This window comes from Octopus bimaculoides, chromosome 2 (genome assembly GCF_046866305.1).
Source record: "Octopus bimaculoides isolate indiv1 chromosome 2, ASM4686630v1, whole genome shotgun sequence".
Taxonomy (NCBI): domain Eukaryota; kingdom Metazoa; phylum Mollusca; class Cephalopoda; order Octopoda; family Octopodidae; genus Octopus; species Octopus bimaculoides.
Genome location: NC_142929.1, coordinates 110,975,155 through 110,994,499, shown reverse-complemented (window position 1 = coordinate 110,994,499; position 19,345 = coordinate 110,975,155). Strand labels below are relative to the sequence as shown.

General features: G+C 34.7%; 1 protein-coding gene across 2 annotated transcripts in view; it reads right to left on the bottom strand.

Annotated features, from left to right (window-relative positions):
• Positions 1–2,437: 2,437 nt before the first annotated feature.
• The window catches only part of LOC106879436 (proto-oncogene tyrosine-protein kinase receptor Ret), a 400,307-nt gene continuing 383,399 nt past the window's right edge, over positions 2,438–19,345 (bottom strand). Inside the window, exons 19-22 of one of the 2 annotated variants that reach the window (XM_089347491.1) lie at positions 9,487–9,583; positions 8,923–9,022; positions 4,849–4,915; positions 2,438–3,276 (exon numbers count right to left, since the gene is read on the bottom strand). In XM_089347491.1, coding sequence (XP_089203617.1) covers positions 3,032–3,276; positions 4,849–4,915; positions 8,923–9,022; positions 9,487–9,583 — 509 coding nt within the window. In that variant the 3' untranslated portion in view covers positions 2,438–3,031. The remainder of the gene's footprint in view (positions 3,277–4,848; positions 4,916–8,922; positions 9,023–9,486; positions 9,584–19,345) is intronic. The other variant, XM_014928991.3, reaches the window with a different exon arrangement.

The following is a 19,345-nucleotide window of genomic DNA, read 5'->3' as shown; positions in this document are numbered from 1 at the left end:
ATACTCAAAGTTTGGCTAACATGTCTGAGGGATGACATAATCGACTGAATTTGGACGTAGTATTTTAGTGGACCCCATATACCATATGCTAATTACACTGCAAACATACATGTATTTAGGCACACAAATATGCGTAAATACATCTACGTTTAATGTATTTATGCATATGCATGCTTGATTGTGTTATGTTTGAATGTGATTATATGTAATCTATGCAACAAATATGAATATAGATTCCCTAAGATCACATTGTATCATTTTCTAGGTTTATACATACTTTTCTTTTATATACATACATTATATACATATTCATTATATATACATATATATATGTATATGTATGTGTGCGTGTGTGTGTGTGTTTGTACGTATGTGTGCATGTGTGTGTGTACATGCAAACACTTACACAATTGTATTTACATTCATCCATTGGTATACACAAACACACACAAACACACATTTGTATGAATGTATCACACACACACACGCACACACACACACACACACACACACATACATACATATATATATAAATGCATAAAATTCCTGCAAACTGGAATATCTCATTTTTGTGAATTTAAGCAATATATTTTTGAGTGGAACACCACGAAGATAGCTATTGTTATTTGCTGATCCCATTTAAATCTGATGCTAACTATAATTCTTTAAATAAGTGGAGTTTAGTTTAACATATATCTTTCATGTCAGAATAAATGAATAGTATTCTAATTTCTTTATTGTAAAAGGAAAAATGGTTGTTATGAGCTCTCGGATGTGAAAACGTATTTTGTGGTGTAAGGATTAGTGAAAATTGGTGAAAATTAGTGAAAATGGATTAGTTCCCAACTTAACGTTTCCCAATCTGTTTTGAATTAAGGCGAACTATGCAGCATATAGTGGCAAACTGGAAAAATCCCTACAGTTTTGGGTAGAATGCCTCACAATATTTGCTCTGACTTTCTGCGATTCGGTTTCAAATCCTCTTGAAGTCATCTTTGCTTTTCATGTTTTGGGGTCAATAAAAATGTATCAATCCAGGGCTATGGACATGGGGAAGTGTTTGAGGGTCAGCTGAGAAACCTTTCGGTATCTGCCCCAGCTTTTGTGTTCAGACACTGGTGCCAAGCTGTATCAGTTCAAGTCGGCAGCTTTTCCACAGACAAACAACTATACTGTGAAGTGAGGAGACTTATTTACACGTGCAACTACCAGTCTTTCACAAAATATCTTTCCTAGTTTTCCATATACACGTGCAGATGCAAGGTCAGCACAGATCGACGGTAGGCTTATAATGCGAAATAAGGGTAGCATAATCTGTATCCCTATCTATCTATCTATCTATCTATCTATCTATCTATCTATCTATCTATCTATCTATCTGTCTGTCTATTATATATATATATATATATATATATATATGTGTGTGTGTATATATATATATACATCTGCAACTAGCGTTCGACGCTGTACACAGATGAACTGAAGAGAATAACATGCATTTTAATGCTGGAGAGTTCCAGACCCTGTGCTATCTGCACACGATGCTGAATGACTACACTGGCCCAGGAGGAATTTCAATTCTTGAATCAAAACAGCGTGCAATCTGGGCATTGACATGAGTAATGATGGGTCTTTCCAAGCGCATATTACTGACCGGCTGACCAGATCGATTCTTAGAACTTTTAGAATGAGGGAACAGGAAACTGAGATTTGTCCTCAACCGTTTAGATTATTGTTCCAATCTATGATCATCACACAGTGTAAAATTAAGAGCGGAACTCGAATCAATCCAGCGAAGGCACACAAAGATCGTCTCAATGCAACAAGTCAACTACTGGGAGAGGCTGAAAAAGTTAAGATTCTACTCCCTAGAACGAAGATAGGAAATATATGTAGTAGTATGCATTTGGAAAATCCTGTAAGGGCCTGTACCAAACTTTGGCATTGAAAGTTTCACAAAAAGCGTAACAGGGCGTCATTACATAGTGTCAAAGATCCCTACAATGCATCACATACTGCAACATGCAAGACTACACACTGCAACAGGTTTAGTTTCAAGGGCCCACAGTTCTTCAGTATCCTCCCAACATGGGATGGATCTAGGCATCTTCAAAGCAAAACTGAATCGCCTCCTATCAAGAGTTTCGGATGAACCTACCTCGCGGCAGGAAACGCAGATGAGTGCAGTAACATCAATCTCCCACATTCACCAAATGGCACATATCAGAAAAGGTTTCAAGTAGTAAAATTGTTGCAAAGCTAACAGCGCTGCTCCAGCATGGCTACAGCTCTCAAACTGAAACTAGCAATATATATATATATATATATATATATATATATATATATATATATATATATATATATATATATATATTCCATCTCAAATTCAAGCTGATGAGAACAAACTTGGCAGTTCAGACATAATTCCTTTAACTTCTTTTGTTGATCAATGAGCAACAATTGGACTCACAGATTTATCTTTTTGAGCCAGTACGTACACGAATAATCATGCAGTATCCTCTGTTTTTGTTCAAATGTCGATATCCTGATGCATTCCAATTAACTGAAATCGTATGTATGTATGCATGCATGCATCTATGTATGTATGTATGCATGTACGTATGCATGAATACATGTATGAATGTATGAATGCGTAACGCGCATATATAATATATATTATGTGTGTGTGCGCGTGCGTGAGTTTGTGTATATATATGTGTGTATGTGTTAAACATGCAACGTGCACACACACAAACATACACATATGGGGTAGTGCGCTTGTTATGGCTGTTTTTATTATGTAATTTCATAACTGATTGTAAGCAAATATTATAGACACATTGTGGTGGATGATCAAACACATCAATATAGACATACATACATACATACATACATACATACATACACATTCACACAAACATGCATAAACACATGCACACACACACGCACATACAAACACGTATAGGTAGGTGCGCTTGTTATGCTTGTTTGTATTATATAGTTATATACATGATTGTACACGAGTTTCACTCTAGCAAATATTATAGACACATTGTGGTGGATGATCAAACAAATCTCCATCTTTTTGGAATTCTTCGAAAGACAAATCTTGCAGGTGACACATGCTATGGCGCACTTTCCCATTTTCTAGGCTTGCACGACACAGCAATGGCTGCTCGGAAATTTCAGGAGCAGATAACCGAGCAGTCTTTTGCTGAAAATATAAATTATTTTGGACGACAGCAGCTGGGCGCATATCTCCTGTCTCCTCTGAAACTGAAAGAAGAAAAACACGTGTTAAGTGTAATAAACATTACAATTTTAATTAATTAATAGTTAATTGTTCATAATGTAATTAATTAGAATGCATGCGCTATCAAAAATGGTAGTTATTTTAAGCAACAGCTTTATGAGGGATTTCCTAATATGCACCGGTATTTTGATTCTTATAAGATTTCTGTTCTTTCGTAATAGCTTTTACGTACCACACCCTAAAATAGTGGAATTTACAAGAAAAGTTTAGATGTGTAATGAAAGAAAAGAAAATAATAGATTATTCAGTTTTCTTGGTTTAAAGATGACTAAAAATGTTTCCCGTTAAGAATTACTTCCCTTAGACTTTTTTTTAAATATATGTTCTGCAAAATCGAGTTGCATATTGCTGTAAGTTGTTGGATGTTGATATATATGTGAATTTGTGCATTGTATGTTGTATAATCTATTTTTTACACTCATGAGGTGACTGAGAGAAAATAGTGCCATGGAACATTCTGCATATTACATACAAATATGCTAGGTTCTCGTATATGTAATGATTTGGGTTGGAAAATATCGATCAACCGAAATTATCAAAGCAATTAGTAGTTAAATACTTCCTATAGGAGAGTTTCAAAAAAACCAATGCAACAAGCAAGGGAGGTAATTAAGTGAATCGATATTTTTGGATAGCATAACCAACATAGTGGATCTGGTTGTGTAACTAACTGGTATAAACAACAGAGATGTCGCAGCGAAATATATCCTCTGTTGGGTTATCTCCTGTGAATTTTGTTATAAACTTGAAACAGCCCATGAAAGATGTTTTTGTCCACTGCTTGCTAATATCATCTCCTGTATTTGAACTCACTATTCTTATGTATACGACAAAAGTTTCCTGATTCAAATACCGTGAAATGAATAAAAAGTAGTTGACAGTGTTTTAAGTTATTCTTGTTTCACTTATTAAATGTCTGTTTGAAATGCAAAGGTCCTAATTGGGCTGACTTATTTCGTAATAATTCGAATTCATAGAATTTACCGACTATAAAGAATTTTTCAAAAGAAAATGAGAATTACTTTGGCCTGAATATTTTTGATATTCCAAAATATGTTACTTCTCTGTCAGTTCCTTACCAAGCGACTATATCAGTATATATGTTCAAGATACGAACAGTGATGAGCTAGTTTTGTTTAAATTGAATGCAGCTATGCACTTAAATTGTCTTTCTAGACCATTTAGTTCAATCATTTCCGTTATCCAATATTTTGAAAATAGCTATAAAATCATCGAAAACTTTAATTTTAAACAGATATAGTCTCTCATCTAACCAGAAAACGATTTAAACTTAATTTGTTCACTGTTACTAAACCAAAGCAAAAAATTCACTGGGTGCGATGTGTAATATCTCAGGAATATTGTAATAGATACAGTTACAGTTTCCAATAAAACTTTAAAACTGTAACCTCGTGACCGGTTTTAATAAACGTGATTTTATTAAATGTAATTGAATAAATAATACATGTCTCATAAAATGATGAATATAATAAAGGGCTCAAAAGCTAATAAAAATTTGAAATACTTTTTCTCACCTCCCGTAGTTATGGCGCTTTCCACGGAATTAGATTTTCCTCTGGAACCTTCGAGATCGAGGTAGCCCTTTTCAAAGAAATATATGTATTATAAGATATATATACATACATACATATATATATATATATATATATATATATATATATATATATATATATATATATATATATATATATATATCGACACACACACATATATATACACACTCCTTTCCTGAGCGTCTAATAACACTATCCGTATCACGTCCTCACGTTGTTTTTTGTTATTGTTTTTTGTCTTTTTTTGAACTTATATATATATATATATATATATATATATATATATATATATATGAATATATAATGGTTAGGCGCAGGAGTGGCTGTGTGGTAATTAGCTTGCTTACCAACTGCGAAGCACCTTGGGTAAGTGTCTTCTACTATAGCCTCGAGCCGACCAAAGCCTTGTAAGTGGATTTGGTAGACGGAAACCGAAAGAAGCCCGTTTCTTTCAGTTTGTTTCTCTCCTTGTTTCTTTCTGTGTTCCTTTCTGTGGAAGAGCGTAGGCTTGAAACGTTAAAGACTTTTTCAATTCCCGAGCGTTATACTAATACATCTATTTGTTTTCTACACCACCTGTCTCCGTCTGTTGTTTATTTTTGTGAATTCTCCCTATATATATATATATATATATATATATATATACGTGTGTGTGTGTGTGTATATGTTTATGTGTCTGTTTTCCCCCCAACATGACAACCGATGCTGGTGTGTTTAAGTCCCCGTAAGAGAGACCGATAGAATAAGTACTAGGCTTACAAAGCATAAGACCTAGGGTCGATTTGCTCGACTAAAGGCGGTGCTCCAGCATGGCCGCAGCCAAATGACTGAAACAAATAAAAGAATAAATAATAAATGAGTGTAAAGGTAGAAATCCCTTACGGCCGTTTCTTCCATAAGGCCTCAGAATCTTCCAAGTCATCCTCATCACGTCAGTGATATACAGGGATGAACAAACATTGGACAGAGATTGGATAATGGTTGAGCCTCAAGGCTTGTTCAGAGAGTACAAATGTTAGGAAACTAACATGTGGGAAATTCAGTTAGAATAATAGAGTAGAGTAAAACAAGATAAGAATAAAATAGGTAAAAATAATGTAATGTAATAGACATGATAAGGAAAGGTAAGAACTTCATTTTAAGGTGTTATTATAATCCATGGTATTCCATCCTGTGGTAAGTAAATAAAGTCACTCTCAGGAGTAGGCTGCGGTTTACGATGTAAACCATATAGAATGCTATGTAAAGCTTTTCCTCACTTATTGGCTACGTAAAAATTCCTATAGTATTCGTAAAGTTTATATAAATAGATAAATGAAAGAAAATAAGATCTCGCTATCTCTGTTCCGAGGAAGCGCTATGTATTTTAACATTTACAGATGAACATGCGAATAGATACTCCGAAAGAGTTATCAGATGCAACCACAGGATAAAATGCTCATTTTTGCAGTTTTCTGAATACAATAGTTAATTAAAAATTTATAAAAATAATTAAGTGCATGCAAGAAGTATATATATGTGTGGTGTGTGTGTGTGTGTGTGTGTGTGTGTGTGTGTGTGTGTGTGTGTATGTGTGTGTGTGTGTGTGTGTGTGTGTATGTACATATATATGTATATATATATATATATATATATATATATATATATATATATATATATATATATATATATATACAAGAGTGAGATGAAGAGACCAATGGCATAAGTAAATTTATATTTTATGTAGAGTGTCTTACAGCTGTTTCAGGGAAAATTCAATGTATCCCTTCATCAGAGACGGTAATAGTAGGCGATAGAGATCATTACATCTGTATGAATAGATTTGCAGAAAGAAATGAGAGCGATGCGGAGAAGAAAAAACAATATATATATATATATATATATATATATATATATATATATATATATATATATATATATATATATGTACATTGATACATGCGCACATATACTCACACTCATATGCGTGTGTATTTCAGTGCTTGTGTATGTATACAGGTACGAATCTAGCCATTCCCGCTATACACACACACACACCCAAATCCCCCCACACACACACGCACACATGTATAGTATATGTGATTGTACGTATAAATGCACACTCAAACACATATACAGTCACACATATACATAGATACACTAATTGCTAAAAGCACTACACAGAAAGAAGATTAATAATATAGGAGTAAGCTTACCCAAATGTTGTGTAAATACATATGTCACTAGCACTGAAAAATAGATACTGTGCTTGACCACACATTTTTCTCCCTGTAGCAAGAAATAGTAGAGTGACCTGACATATTTCAATGTTTATTCATTAGAGGCCGGTCACACTTTTTTTCTGAATATACATTAATAGCTAATAGCTATTTATAGTACAGTCAGTGCTAGATGGATTAAATTGGTCTCCTTCAAACAACTGTAATCTACTATTTTCTTTGTAGTCTGCAAAAGGATTAACCGATCTCTTAAGCAGTGGTACAAACGCTGACACTCGGATTTCTGACCACGTTGAGATACAAAAAGAAAAGTCTAGCCGAAGTGCCACGCTGTGGGACCGAACCCCGGACCATGTGGTTGGGAAGAAAGCTTCTTACCACACAGCTACGCCTGTGCGTGTGTGTGTGTGTGTGTGTGTGTGTGTGTGTGTGTGTGTGAAGAGAAACAAGAGTAGTGAATTCTGATGAAGCGAACGTAAGTTCAAAAGCATTCAGGTCGTAACCCTCTACGTTTTTCACCCGGATAGAATGTCTACAGGATTGTGTTCCTTAAAATATTCCCTTTCTTTTAAGCTTTAAGATGTAGTTTGAGAAAGATTTGGCTACTCTTTCCAACCAGTTGATCGATCACTGCACATAGGGTCCCACATAACATGCAGCCCTACAGCTAGCTGGATGCCGGAATGAAATTAACGAGTACTATTATCACAAATGTGTTAGAAACAAATTCAAAGATCCAATCTTCAGCATATGATGACTTGCATGATTAGCACAATGCAATATAAACCAAATAAAGTAAATAACTGGTAATTGTCGTCTGCTGTAAAATTTGAAGTCAGACTAATCGCCCTGATTTCTTCTACAAAAACCGGTTATGCCTCAGGAAATCAGAAACTTGACAGATGATTATTCAAGAATGACTAGTTATATAATACCTGTATGGCTAGAATGTGCTGTGGTGAGTGAGGATCATAAATCTGTCTAGAATGGGGAAACACACTGATGATGGCAATATACAGTTTGCTAATCAAAGAGTGTCAATGGGCTTGATGATATCGCCTAGCACTGAAATACACACGCATATGAGTGTAAGCGTATGTGCGCATGTATCTATGTATATATATATATATATATATATATATTTGTAGTATAAGATATAGATTCAGAAAATTGTGTGACTATCAGAGAAGGCTCTTCTAACGGACTCGGTTAATAGATCACATAGTAATCCAATACAGAGAAGCGTAATATAGAATGTCCATGCAGCTGGTATCCAGAAGCTCGATGAATATATATATATTCATGAAGAATATATAAACCATGAAATCTCAGTGGGTATAAGGAGTGAACATCTTAACTTAACCACTTGCTATTCTTACGATCACGGCGATTTCAAAGCCTTCTTCATGTAGTTATAATTTTAATGTGGAATAAACTTAATTTACTCTCGCTAAAATTACAACTACGTGAAGAAGGCTGCGAAACAGCCATAATCCTAAACAGTTAAATGATTATATTAATTTATTCATCTCTCATACCTCCTGTTATTTTAGCGTTTATATATATAAAAATAATATTGATTCTCTTTTGAAGTATGCCTGTTTGTTCATACACGCTCACTTGCGCGCGCACACACACACACACACACTGCACTCATATAAACTCATATACACACGTACACACGCGCTCACACACATGCACACACACGCACACACACGCACACACGCACACACACACACACACACTCACACACACACACACACACACACACACACAAATTACTGCTACTTCAGTGAATACTAAATGTTATTTTTACCGTTCTTTCTTGTAAAATTTTATCAAAAATATTGGCCAAATCGTGAAAAGATGGTCTTTCTTCGGGTTCGGTTTTCCAGCATTTTTGCATTATAGCATACCTGAAACAAAGAAATTATAATAGATATTGATAACGAAATATTTGCAACAGAAACAGAGAGAGAGAGAGAGAGAGAGAGAGAGAGAGAGAACGAATACTAAAAGTTCCAGAAACATTTTAAACATGATGTTATTAATTATTTTTTCTTTTATCATCTATTAAAATTTTATATTTTATCAAATCCCCCACACAGTTCAAAATACGCTACATAATCAATATATTTCTATAGCTTTTAACATCAATGATACCTCAAAGTTTTCGTTTCGTACATATCCCATATTTTCACGTATTAAAACTGATCTGCATACATTACCAGAGATAATCTATATTCTATAAGTTTTAATATCACTATCATTTATTTTTCATCTTATCGAGAATCTATATTTTGTCATATCATCAAGAATTAATTTAGATAACAAAATAATAAAAATAAATATTAAAAACAGCAAATTACAAATGAATTACATTTCATCTGGGCAATTATCAGGCTTGTCCATCCTGTAACCAGTTTTCAATAAGGATAGGATTCGGTCAGAGGAAATTCCAGGATACGGACTATCGCCTGTAATGAAATAAATTAGATATTTTGATGATACATAATCACTATTGTGGGTTTATGTAAACAAGCGTGATGGCTTGAAAACATTTTTGCTTAAAAGTGAACATATGTGATTTTAAGAATTGAGCCCATAGCATTCGGATATAGATTGGGTTTTTATGAGGTTTTTACACAACTAAGCTCAAGGCGTTTGATATTTGAATTTGGCGAAACTATGATTTTGTCCCAAAACTTTTATGAAGAAAAATGATTATACGAATGTAGATTGGTATAAATATGCCTGTTTGTTCATATACACACACACACACTCGCACGTACACGCACACACACACTGTACTCATATACACTCATATACACACGTACATACACACACACACACACACACACACACACACACACACACACACACACACACACACACATACACACACGGTTCTGAAATGATGCACGTGACAAAGTTTGTGATTCTCAGCAAAATAATCTTAAAATGGATCAAATGTGAAAAGGTGGGTCGCATTTACAGCAGCTGAATGACTGAATAAGACAATCGGAAACGGGCGTTGTATCAGCCTCCAGCGATGCAAAGTTTGACAGCACAAACAGACTTACCCATCCCATCACAACCTATGTAGCTAAATCGTGAACTCTAACATTAGAAGATAAACATAGACGAGAACTTTTTAAAGGATGATGCTTGCCGTCTATACTAACACTCATAACAAGACAGGCGTGGAAATTCTTCAATGAAAGCAGCGATTCACATGACCATTACTGAGGTAATAAGAAAACAAGATAAAGTGTTTCTACTATGTAATAATGAAGCCACAGAATAGCTTTGGAGCGCTGGCGTTCTGCCAAAATTTCTCAAATCTCAAACCACGAAATATGCAGCTAAAGATGTGATTCACTCAGATTCATGAAAAACACTGGTTTATTGCTCGCAAAGAGCTTCACGCAGAGTTTCTGATCGAGGAAAGTAATGGAGGTCCAGTTAACTGGAGAGAGCAAAGGCTGGGAGAGAGACACTGTAATGGAGTTAAGAAGCTCGCTTCGCTAATGCGCGGGTTTCGAGCTCAGTCTCAGTGTGCGACACCTTCGGCAAGTACCTTCTACTATAGTTCCAGGCTGATCAACGCCCTGTGAGTAGATATGGTACACGTAAACAAACACGTAAACAAGCAGAAGTTTGTTGTGCGTATGTGTGTGTATCTGTGTACGTATACATGTATGTATGTATGTATGTATGTATGTATGTAGACATGTACATCTGCACATATGTATTTGTGCGTGCATATATCGGTACATACATGCACATACATCCATGTACATATGCACACATATGAACAAATACACATGCACATATACAAGCACGCTTGCACATACATACGCAGCTTATTTTTCAATGCACACATATATTACTACCCGATTGATCTGGAGTAAATTCGAGTGGAAGCCTTGTTTCTGGGTTGGAAAACTGTCTGTTTTTCTGTTGGTAAAAAATTCTAGAAACAAAAACGACATTCATGCATTCATATGTACATGTACTCTCAGTCACTCCTATTGCGATATGAGTGTAAAGAGTATCGTATTCATTTGAAGCTGTTAAATACAATGCAACTTTTTTTTACTATTTCCACATCTTCATTTAGTACGCAATGCTACTTTTTCTCCCACGATCTGTTAGCTATAATACTCCTTACAATAAAGTATATAGAATCCACAACTATTTTGGTTTTGTGACTTAATCTCCATGTGGTATTTAGTGAATAGAATATTAAATACATCGTCGTATGAAAAAAAAATCGTTATGTACCCTTACGGGTACTAGATGGGGAATGTTTAATATAAAAAATAAGCCAATTTAGAAACCTGTCTTTATTTAATATAGAAAAAAGTCAATTAATTTTTCGTCGTGACTATTTGACTTACATCAACACTATCAATGGAAACATAGCTTATGGAAACATAGCTTATGTAAAAAAGAGTACCTGAGATCAATAAAGGAGGGACACACCGAAGTTGCCTAAGGATCTCACGGACATGGGGTCCAATGCTAGACTATGTATGCTATATTTTGCTGTCAGCAAATAAATATTGCATAGCCTTGCCCAGATGTAGGTGGTAGGGTTCATAATGCTATTTGGATGTCTCTGCATAGGATTCTGAAGGAATTACTGCATTCAACAGCATCTATAACTCGGTGTGTTCGAAAGGACATTGAAAGGAAATGTATAATTGTTTAAACTATGTTGTCGGGGTAAAACATATCAAAAGCTAATCATATGCGAATAATGTAATCACTCATTTCTCCACAAGAGAAAGTTTCTTCGGAGACTGGTTTTTCTTTGTTGTATGGGCTAGTCGCGAGCTATGTACTGTAGTGAGTTCAGATTCGTGCATAGTTTTGATTTGATTAAAAAACTTCGACACTTCATCTGTGCACTTAATATTTTCTTAGATAAATAGATGAACTTCACATATTTACGTTCCTGTACTTGTTAAAAAAATATATATTGAGTTACAACCAATATGCAGCGTCACAGTTGGACTTTTGAAAACTAAAATATAGTACAGCTTTTATATTTGTCATTAGTATTATTTACCCATTCACAATAAGAATAAACATATCAATTTATATATGTATAACATTTCATTTGCATAAAGGAAATATTCGAAATAGAAACAGGAAGTCAGCCCACTAGAAATCTATCTCAAATCTGCAGCGCTTGTCTTATAATCAAGACAGTATCAGTTATAATATGAAATACAATAATGTTTTATCAATAGTTATATCTTTACAAAACAGTTATATATGACATCAGAATAAATGAAAGGATTGAAATATGAGTACTGACGTTTGACTGAAAATAAAAAGCAGTCGGATCAGTTAAGTTGATTTAGTTATTCAGTTTATAAACTGAAGTGGTCTAGCAAGCAATTTACTGTCGTTAACATATCGATAAACACCCTGATAATGAGCAAAAAGAGAAGCATTGAAATAAACAGTTCCGTAACAAATAAACAAATAATCAATAACTGGTGAAGCATTGTTAATATCTACTCTCCAATTATTAATACCTAGCTTTAATTCTTATCGACTCGATCTAATTCCATTTATATTCATTGCCTTGTCTTATGAGCGCTAAAGTACCTATTTCCCTTCCACTGAAGCAATTTATCAGCCGATTTGATTTGACACAAAACAGTAAACCTGCAGCCGGAAGTATTTTTTCGAATATTCTTCGAAGCATTTCTTTCATTGATAATCATTAAAATATAATTATTATATATTGCTACTTTCAGTATTTCTTAGTTATGCCTTCTTACCTATACTAGAGTGGTGCTAAATACAAGGACTCTAAACCAGCAACTATATCTTGACAATAGTATTACAAATAAATTAATTAATTGATAAGTATTAGAACAAGATTACTGCCCAAGTAACAAAATAGTATAACACAAATTTATTTTATATGAATAATGAACTCTACGTGCAAACATTTGAAAAGAGTATTTAGAGGAGATAATGAAAACTGTAGTGCTTTCATGAATAGTTATTTAATTCAATGCGTAATTGTCATAAATACAATTTATGGTATATACCTGAAATAGGTATATATATATATATATATATATATATATATATATATAACGCATAAAAACATACTCTCAGACATGTTCATACATTTAATACTCGCCCGCACAGAAAATCAAGCATACACATGCACCAACACACACGAGTAAGCGCACGCGTGTGTGTGTGCGTGTTTGTATGGTTTCTATACAGTGACATATTTGGTTTCATTTTAGAGTAAACTGGAGACCTTCCTTGCTTACTTCAGTCATCAGACCGACTGCTTTATACTTAGTAATAGCCGACGATAATGAATGAGAAATTGAGATATCTGTGAGTAAAAGTTGTAAGGGTGGTGACTCAAATTTTCAAAAAGACTGTGGTTACGTCCCTATAATTATTAACACTATGTATAGAAGTTGAAAAATAAAGATGGCAGCTCAGATCTCCATATTTTCAACATACCTACCTTGGATTATCGATAATTATTATGATTTAAAAATGACCCTTTTGTAAAATGCGTCTTTAACAATGTCTATGTAGGTTCATATTAGATGTTTGATTAAAGATAATTTGTTGATGTTATGTTCTATTAAAGGCTCCTCGCACATTCCCTTATAACGTTTGTCATCGATTATCAGTAACATCAGATTAGCATGCTACGGATATTTCATTGGATACTTGATCCAACGGACAGCATTTTGCATTTCAGCATGCGTAATCTGAGATGATTTCCTTCGAAGCTTTGTTAGCAATAAACTAACCAGGTTGGTTTTATTTTTAAATTGCTGTTTTAATTTAATTTAGCACGAAAGAATTGATTATAATTAATTGTGGGTAATCTCATAACGAGTCTCCAAATATAGCGTATAGAATACCAAGTCTCCAAATTTTACTTAGAGAATACCGGATCTCCAAATGTAGTTTATATCCACAGAATATCATGAAGGATTTTGTTGTATTTATGGTGATTAAAAGAATGTTAATCTAGTAAGGTCGAGTTTTAGCATTTAGAGGGAAGGGTGGCCATGCAACATTCTTCTCTTTTTGGATATTTCTTGAATTTTTATTATGTTTTCCTACAGAATGTATGAAGTCTTTACTTTGTGGCAGCTATCTGACAGAGCTCAACGATAATAACCAGCCACTTTATCGGAAATTTCTTCAGAAAAAATAAAGTTTCAGATTCTTATACTAATATTAGCTATAAGATTTTAAAAGCAATGTAAACGGATTGGAAGGGCTGCGTCTGTGTAGTTTTTCCGTATGTTTATCTGTAAGTATTAGAATCTAGTTCTAGAGAAACATTAGACAGTTAAGTTGAGTTAAGTTCGTGGCTACCGTTAAGGCCATGAAGATTTCCAGTAGAGGAATTTGCATTTGTTATATCCTTAAGCCTCCAATATCGTGGTATGGTTGATATTGTCGACGATAGATAAAGAATACATTGTAACAGTGTTATAACAATACAAAATAGAAACAGCGGCAGCAACAAACACGTAACGAACCAACAATCATTTACGAACCAACAATCAATATTTCCAACGCACCAACTCGAAGTGTAAACTGTACCCGGTCTTCAAAGACCAAAATACGAACTCCCGACTACGTTAGACCGCTACTATTTACGTGTAGTGGTCCCATTTATTTTCGTCAGAGAGTATCATACTCTCGCCACATCTCCCCTTTTGAGATTTCGAATTCCGAAGAATAAAGAAATTTTATTTATTATTATTGTTATTTTTTTTTAGTATCTTTTTCGCTTGGGCCTTATCCCAAGATGTTCGGTTTGCTTCCATTTTCTCATGCTGGTTCTACGGGACTACATTACTTTCGGTGCTGGTACACCGAATACATCAAAAATACTTCCATAAGAATTTCTTTCCGTTCTTCAGTATGTCTCTTCTTTAGCTGATTTACGTGTCTCTTATGTTCCCAGCATGGTCCTTTAATTAGATACATTATACTTCTTATTTGTTTGGATACAAGGCCACCCTCCCAGACTTCTTTATCATCCCTGTAGGTTTTAAAATGCACTTTATCTCCTACTTCGAAATATTTTGTTGCATCTTTCGTATTTCCTTTACATCTTTTTATCTCTGGCAATAACTTATCAAAAATCGATTTTATTCTTCTCGCGAATATTTCTTTGTTGCCCTTTGTATTTCTTTGTTGGCCTCTGTACCAATGTAGGCGAATAAAACCTTACTGATCTTGTAGACTTATTTGGCGTCGCAATGGACTCTTATGATAGCTAGTACAGCTGCTGAATGACGCAATCGTGGACGTGATATATCTCGATTTTGAAAGAGCCTTTGATAAAGTTGACCATGGTATGATATGTCACAAACTGTGTGATCTCGGCATAGGCGGAAAACTTGGAGAATGGCTGCACAACTGTCTTGGGGCCATTGCTATTCGTAGTGGCCTTCTTAGACATGCCCTCAGCTGCTCAGATAGCCACCCTTGCTAGCTATGCAGATGACACAAAAGTCTCTCAAACAATACAAAATCCTGGAAATATTGCACATCTGTAACGGGAGTTGGACGCAATATACAGGTGGGCTGAGAACAACAACATGCAGTTTAATGCAGGAAAATTCAAGGCCCTACGCTACCAACACACAAGGCTAAACGTCATGCAGACAGGATATACTGGTCCAGGAGGAACTGAAATCCCTGAATCAAAACCAGTGCGTGACCTGGGCATTGACATGAGCAATGATACATCTTTTCAAATGCATATTACCAATTTGGTAATAAAATGCAGACGGCTAGCTGGATGGATCCTCTGAACTTTCAAAGCAAGAGAAAGGGAGACATTGATGATCGTTTGGAGAGCATACGTTCTCAGCCGCTTGGACTACTGCTCCCAGTTATGTTCACCACACAGTATACAATCCACGGCGGAACTCGAAGCAATCCAACGAAGCTCCACTAAAAAAATCGTCTCGATGCAACGTATCGGCTACTGGGAAAGACTGAAAGAATTATAACTCTTCTCCATGGAACGAACGCGGGAGAGATTTGGAGTGATATGCATCTGGAAAATCCTAGAAGGCCTTGTACCAAACTTTGGCATTGAAAGTTACTCAAACTGCCGAACGGGGTGCCACTGCATAGTGCCAAAGATCTCAGTATCGCCATCAAAATGCAAAACCAGATGCTGCAACAGCTTGGGCTTCAAGGGCCCACAGCTCTTTAATATCCTTCCAAAATGCCTGAGAGACCTGCATGGTGTGGATGTAAGTATCTTTAAAACAAAACTGGATCTATTCCGGTCAAGGGTTCCAGACGAGCCTACCTCACAGCAGGAAACACAGATGAGAGTAGCAGCGTCAAACTCTCTCATTGACCAAATGCCACATATCAAGAGGAGGTTTCAAATAATGGTGTAGCTCAGTCAACCGTAGCGCCCCAGCATGACCGCAGCTTTGAAGCTGAAGCATTTTAAAATAATTAAAATAATTTTTATATGTATATGTGTATACATATATATGTGTGTATGTATATGTATATATATATATATATATATATATATATATATATATATATATATATATATATATATATATATATATATATATATATATATATATATATTTATATATATATGTATGTGTGTGTGTGTGTGTGTGTGTGTGTGTATGAGTGCGTGCCTGCGTATACATGTATATGTGTATTCATACAAGTGAATAATTATTAACACTGATCGAATATTCAGTAAACATTCTGGAAATGTTTCTATAATTAATACGTACTCAAAAATTTTTGTTGTATTTATGTTGTATTTATGTTTAGGGAAAAATACTCCTAGATAAAGTTGCATGTTAGTCCAAATTGAAGTCAAGTTCAAAAATGGCTTCAGTTTGATAATGACTGTTGTTGACCACCATCTTGTGTCATTTTTATGAACTAATTCTTCCATAACTTTAGCGTATTCAGAGAAGAAAAGGTACTAGATATTTTCTTGGATTTGATATCTGGTGGGAAGAAAAGGAGAGTTTTCCTTACACCGGACACATCCTAATTCGAATCTATACAATAATCCAGACAATCTAAAAATACACAAGAGCGAAATAAGAGTCTAAAACAGTTGGACAAGTTAGGTCACACCTATAAACTGAAATAGACTTTCAGATGGGCTTCCACACATACTCTAACTACAATATTTCACAAACTAATTTTTGTTTGACCAAAATTACACAAATTGTCGCACAACGTGATCAAACCAGGAGTGACATGGCTGCGAGTTGATCAACTTAACTACACAGACGTGCCTGCGCCAATAACATTTTCTTCGGGAATTATGTTAACATTGATTTTAGTAAGTCGAAATAATTTACGCGTGTAAACATAATTTACATCTAAGCAAATTACCAAGTTTTCTACGATTATACAGATTAACTAAGGTTGTTGAATGCATTTATAATGATGTTTATGTCAGACCTTTAGCAGACATCAACCAGAATTCACACAGACGTTATGACAAAAAAAATAGGGATATTTGACTGCAACATCAAATATGTTACAACCGTAATGCATACATATGCATATACATACGTAGAGATAGTTTTCTTTTTTACAAAAAGTGAACAAAAGTACATTATTAACTTGTTTTCAAAAGAAATTCAAGAAAAAGTAAAATGACTTTATCATCAGTCAGCCTCTGTATGTCATTGGGATTTATTTCAGCTTTTCTTTTCAAAATTGAAACCGTTACTAATAAAACGACAATACTTTTTGTTTAAATCAATACAGCTCTGGGTTTTGTAGATATCTGAATTGTCTGAAGCGTGCACATATGAGTATGCTGATACCTGTATTAAGATGAAGTTGCTGTCAGGTAGTGAATATGCATCTCACTTTCATACACAAGTGTGTACGCTTCACTGCTGTGCCGGTGTGCACTCTGTATGTACATGTAATTGTGTGTTTATGTTCGCAAAGGTACCTTAAACAGAGAACCCCTGAAATACTTAGCAAACTTCTACAGTTCCACAAACCGGTAACATAATGATTCAATACAATTTCACAGTTCTCAGATAGCTGACCCCAGTCTCTTGACTTGTAATTCTGCATTTGTTAATAATTCCATGTGTTGAGTTTCAGTTGTTTTCTACTACTTGATTACTGCAACGATGTTCTGTAAAGAATTGTGATGATAACAGGTCTTTTGCCAGGTTTGTAGCAATGGTAAAATATTAGATGATGATATTCATTACATGAAACATGAAAAGCCCTCTTACTGAAAAGCGAAATTTTATGTTACGAAAGATGGTCGAGTATCATTTGTGATTTGAATTCTGGTTACAAAAATTGTTGATTTTGATAAGCATGAAAGTTCAAGTTCCAGAAAGTTAAAACAGATTCTATTAAAAATAAGTGTTTACATACCTTCCCGGTGAAGAGTGCGTATTCTTTCCTTTCAATACTAACACAAACACACATACACACACATATATTACGGACGAAACAGATGCAAACTAATATGGGTGGAATTGAATCTCTAGAAGCAGAGTAACAGAACAAATGCCGCGAAAAATTCAATTCTCTACATTGCTCTAACAGTACTGTCAAATCACCTTATAAACGTATGCGCACAAACACACACACACACACACACACACACACACACACACACACACACACACACACACACACACACACACACACACACACACACACACACACACAACTATATATATTTTTACACCTATATGTCTATGTATGTGTGTGTTCGTGCGCGTATCTGTGTGTGTATAGATATATGTAAGAGAACAGCGTGTGGTAGATATGTGGATAAACTTCTTTAATTTTTTCTTGGCTCCTTTGTAGACCCTGATTCTGTTCGTTTGGTTGTATATCCTTTTGATGTACAAAGAAGCCAAAGAAAGTCAGAAAACATTATCAGAAGTAATAAAAATGGAATCTGGTGTAAGTATTGGAGAAAGACAGAAATAGATTATAAAGGCAGACTTATGGTATATTAATGACAAATTCTAAACAGTAATATTTATTAAGGCTATCCTCAAAAGTTAACCCGCCTATAAATTTAGGAAGGCATTAAGCGAAAAAAAACCTTAAAATCTAAGTAGTGGAAAAGTTAGGCAGATCTATTTGATCATAGGTAAGATATACCATTTCAAAAGGGCCACTTGTATCAGCAACAAAATTGCATAGTATGCAAA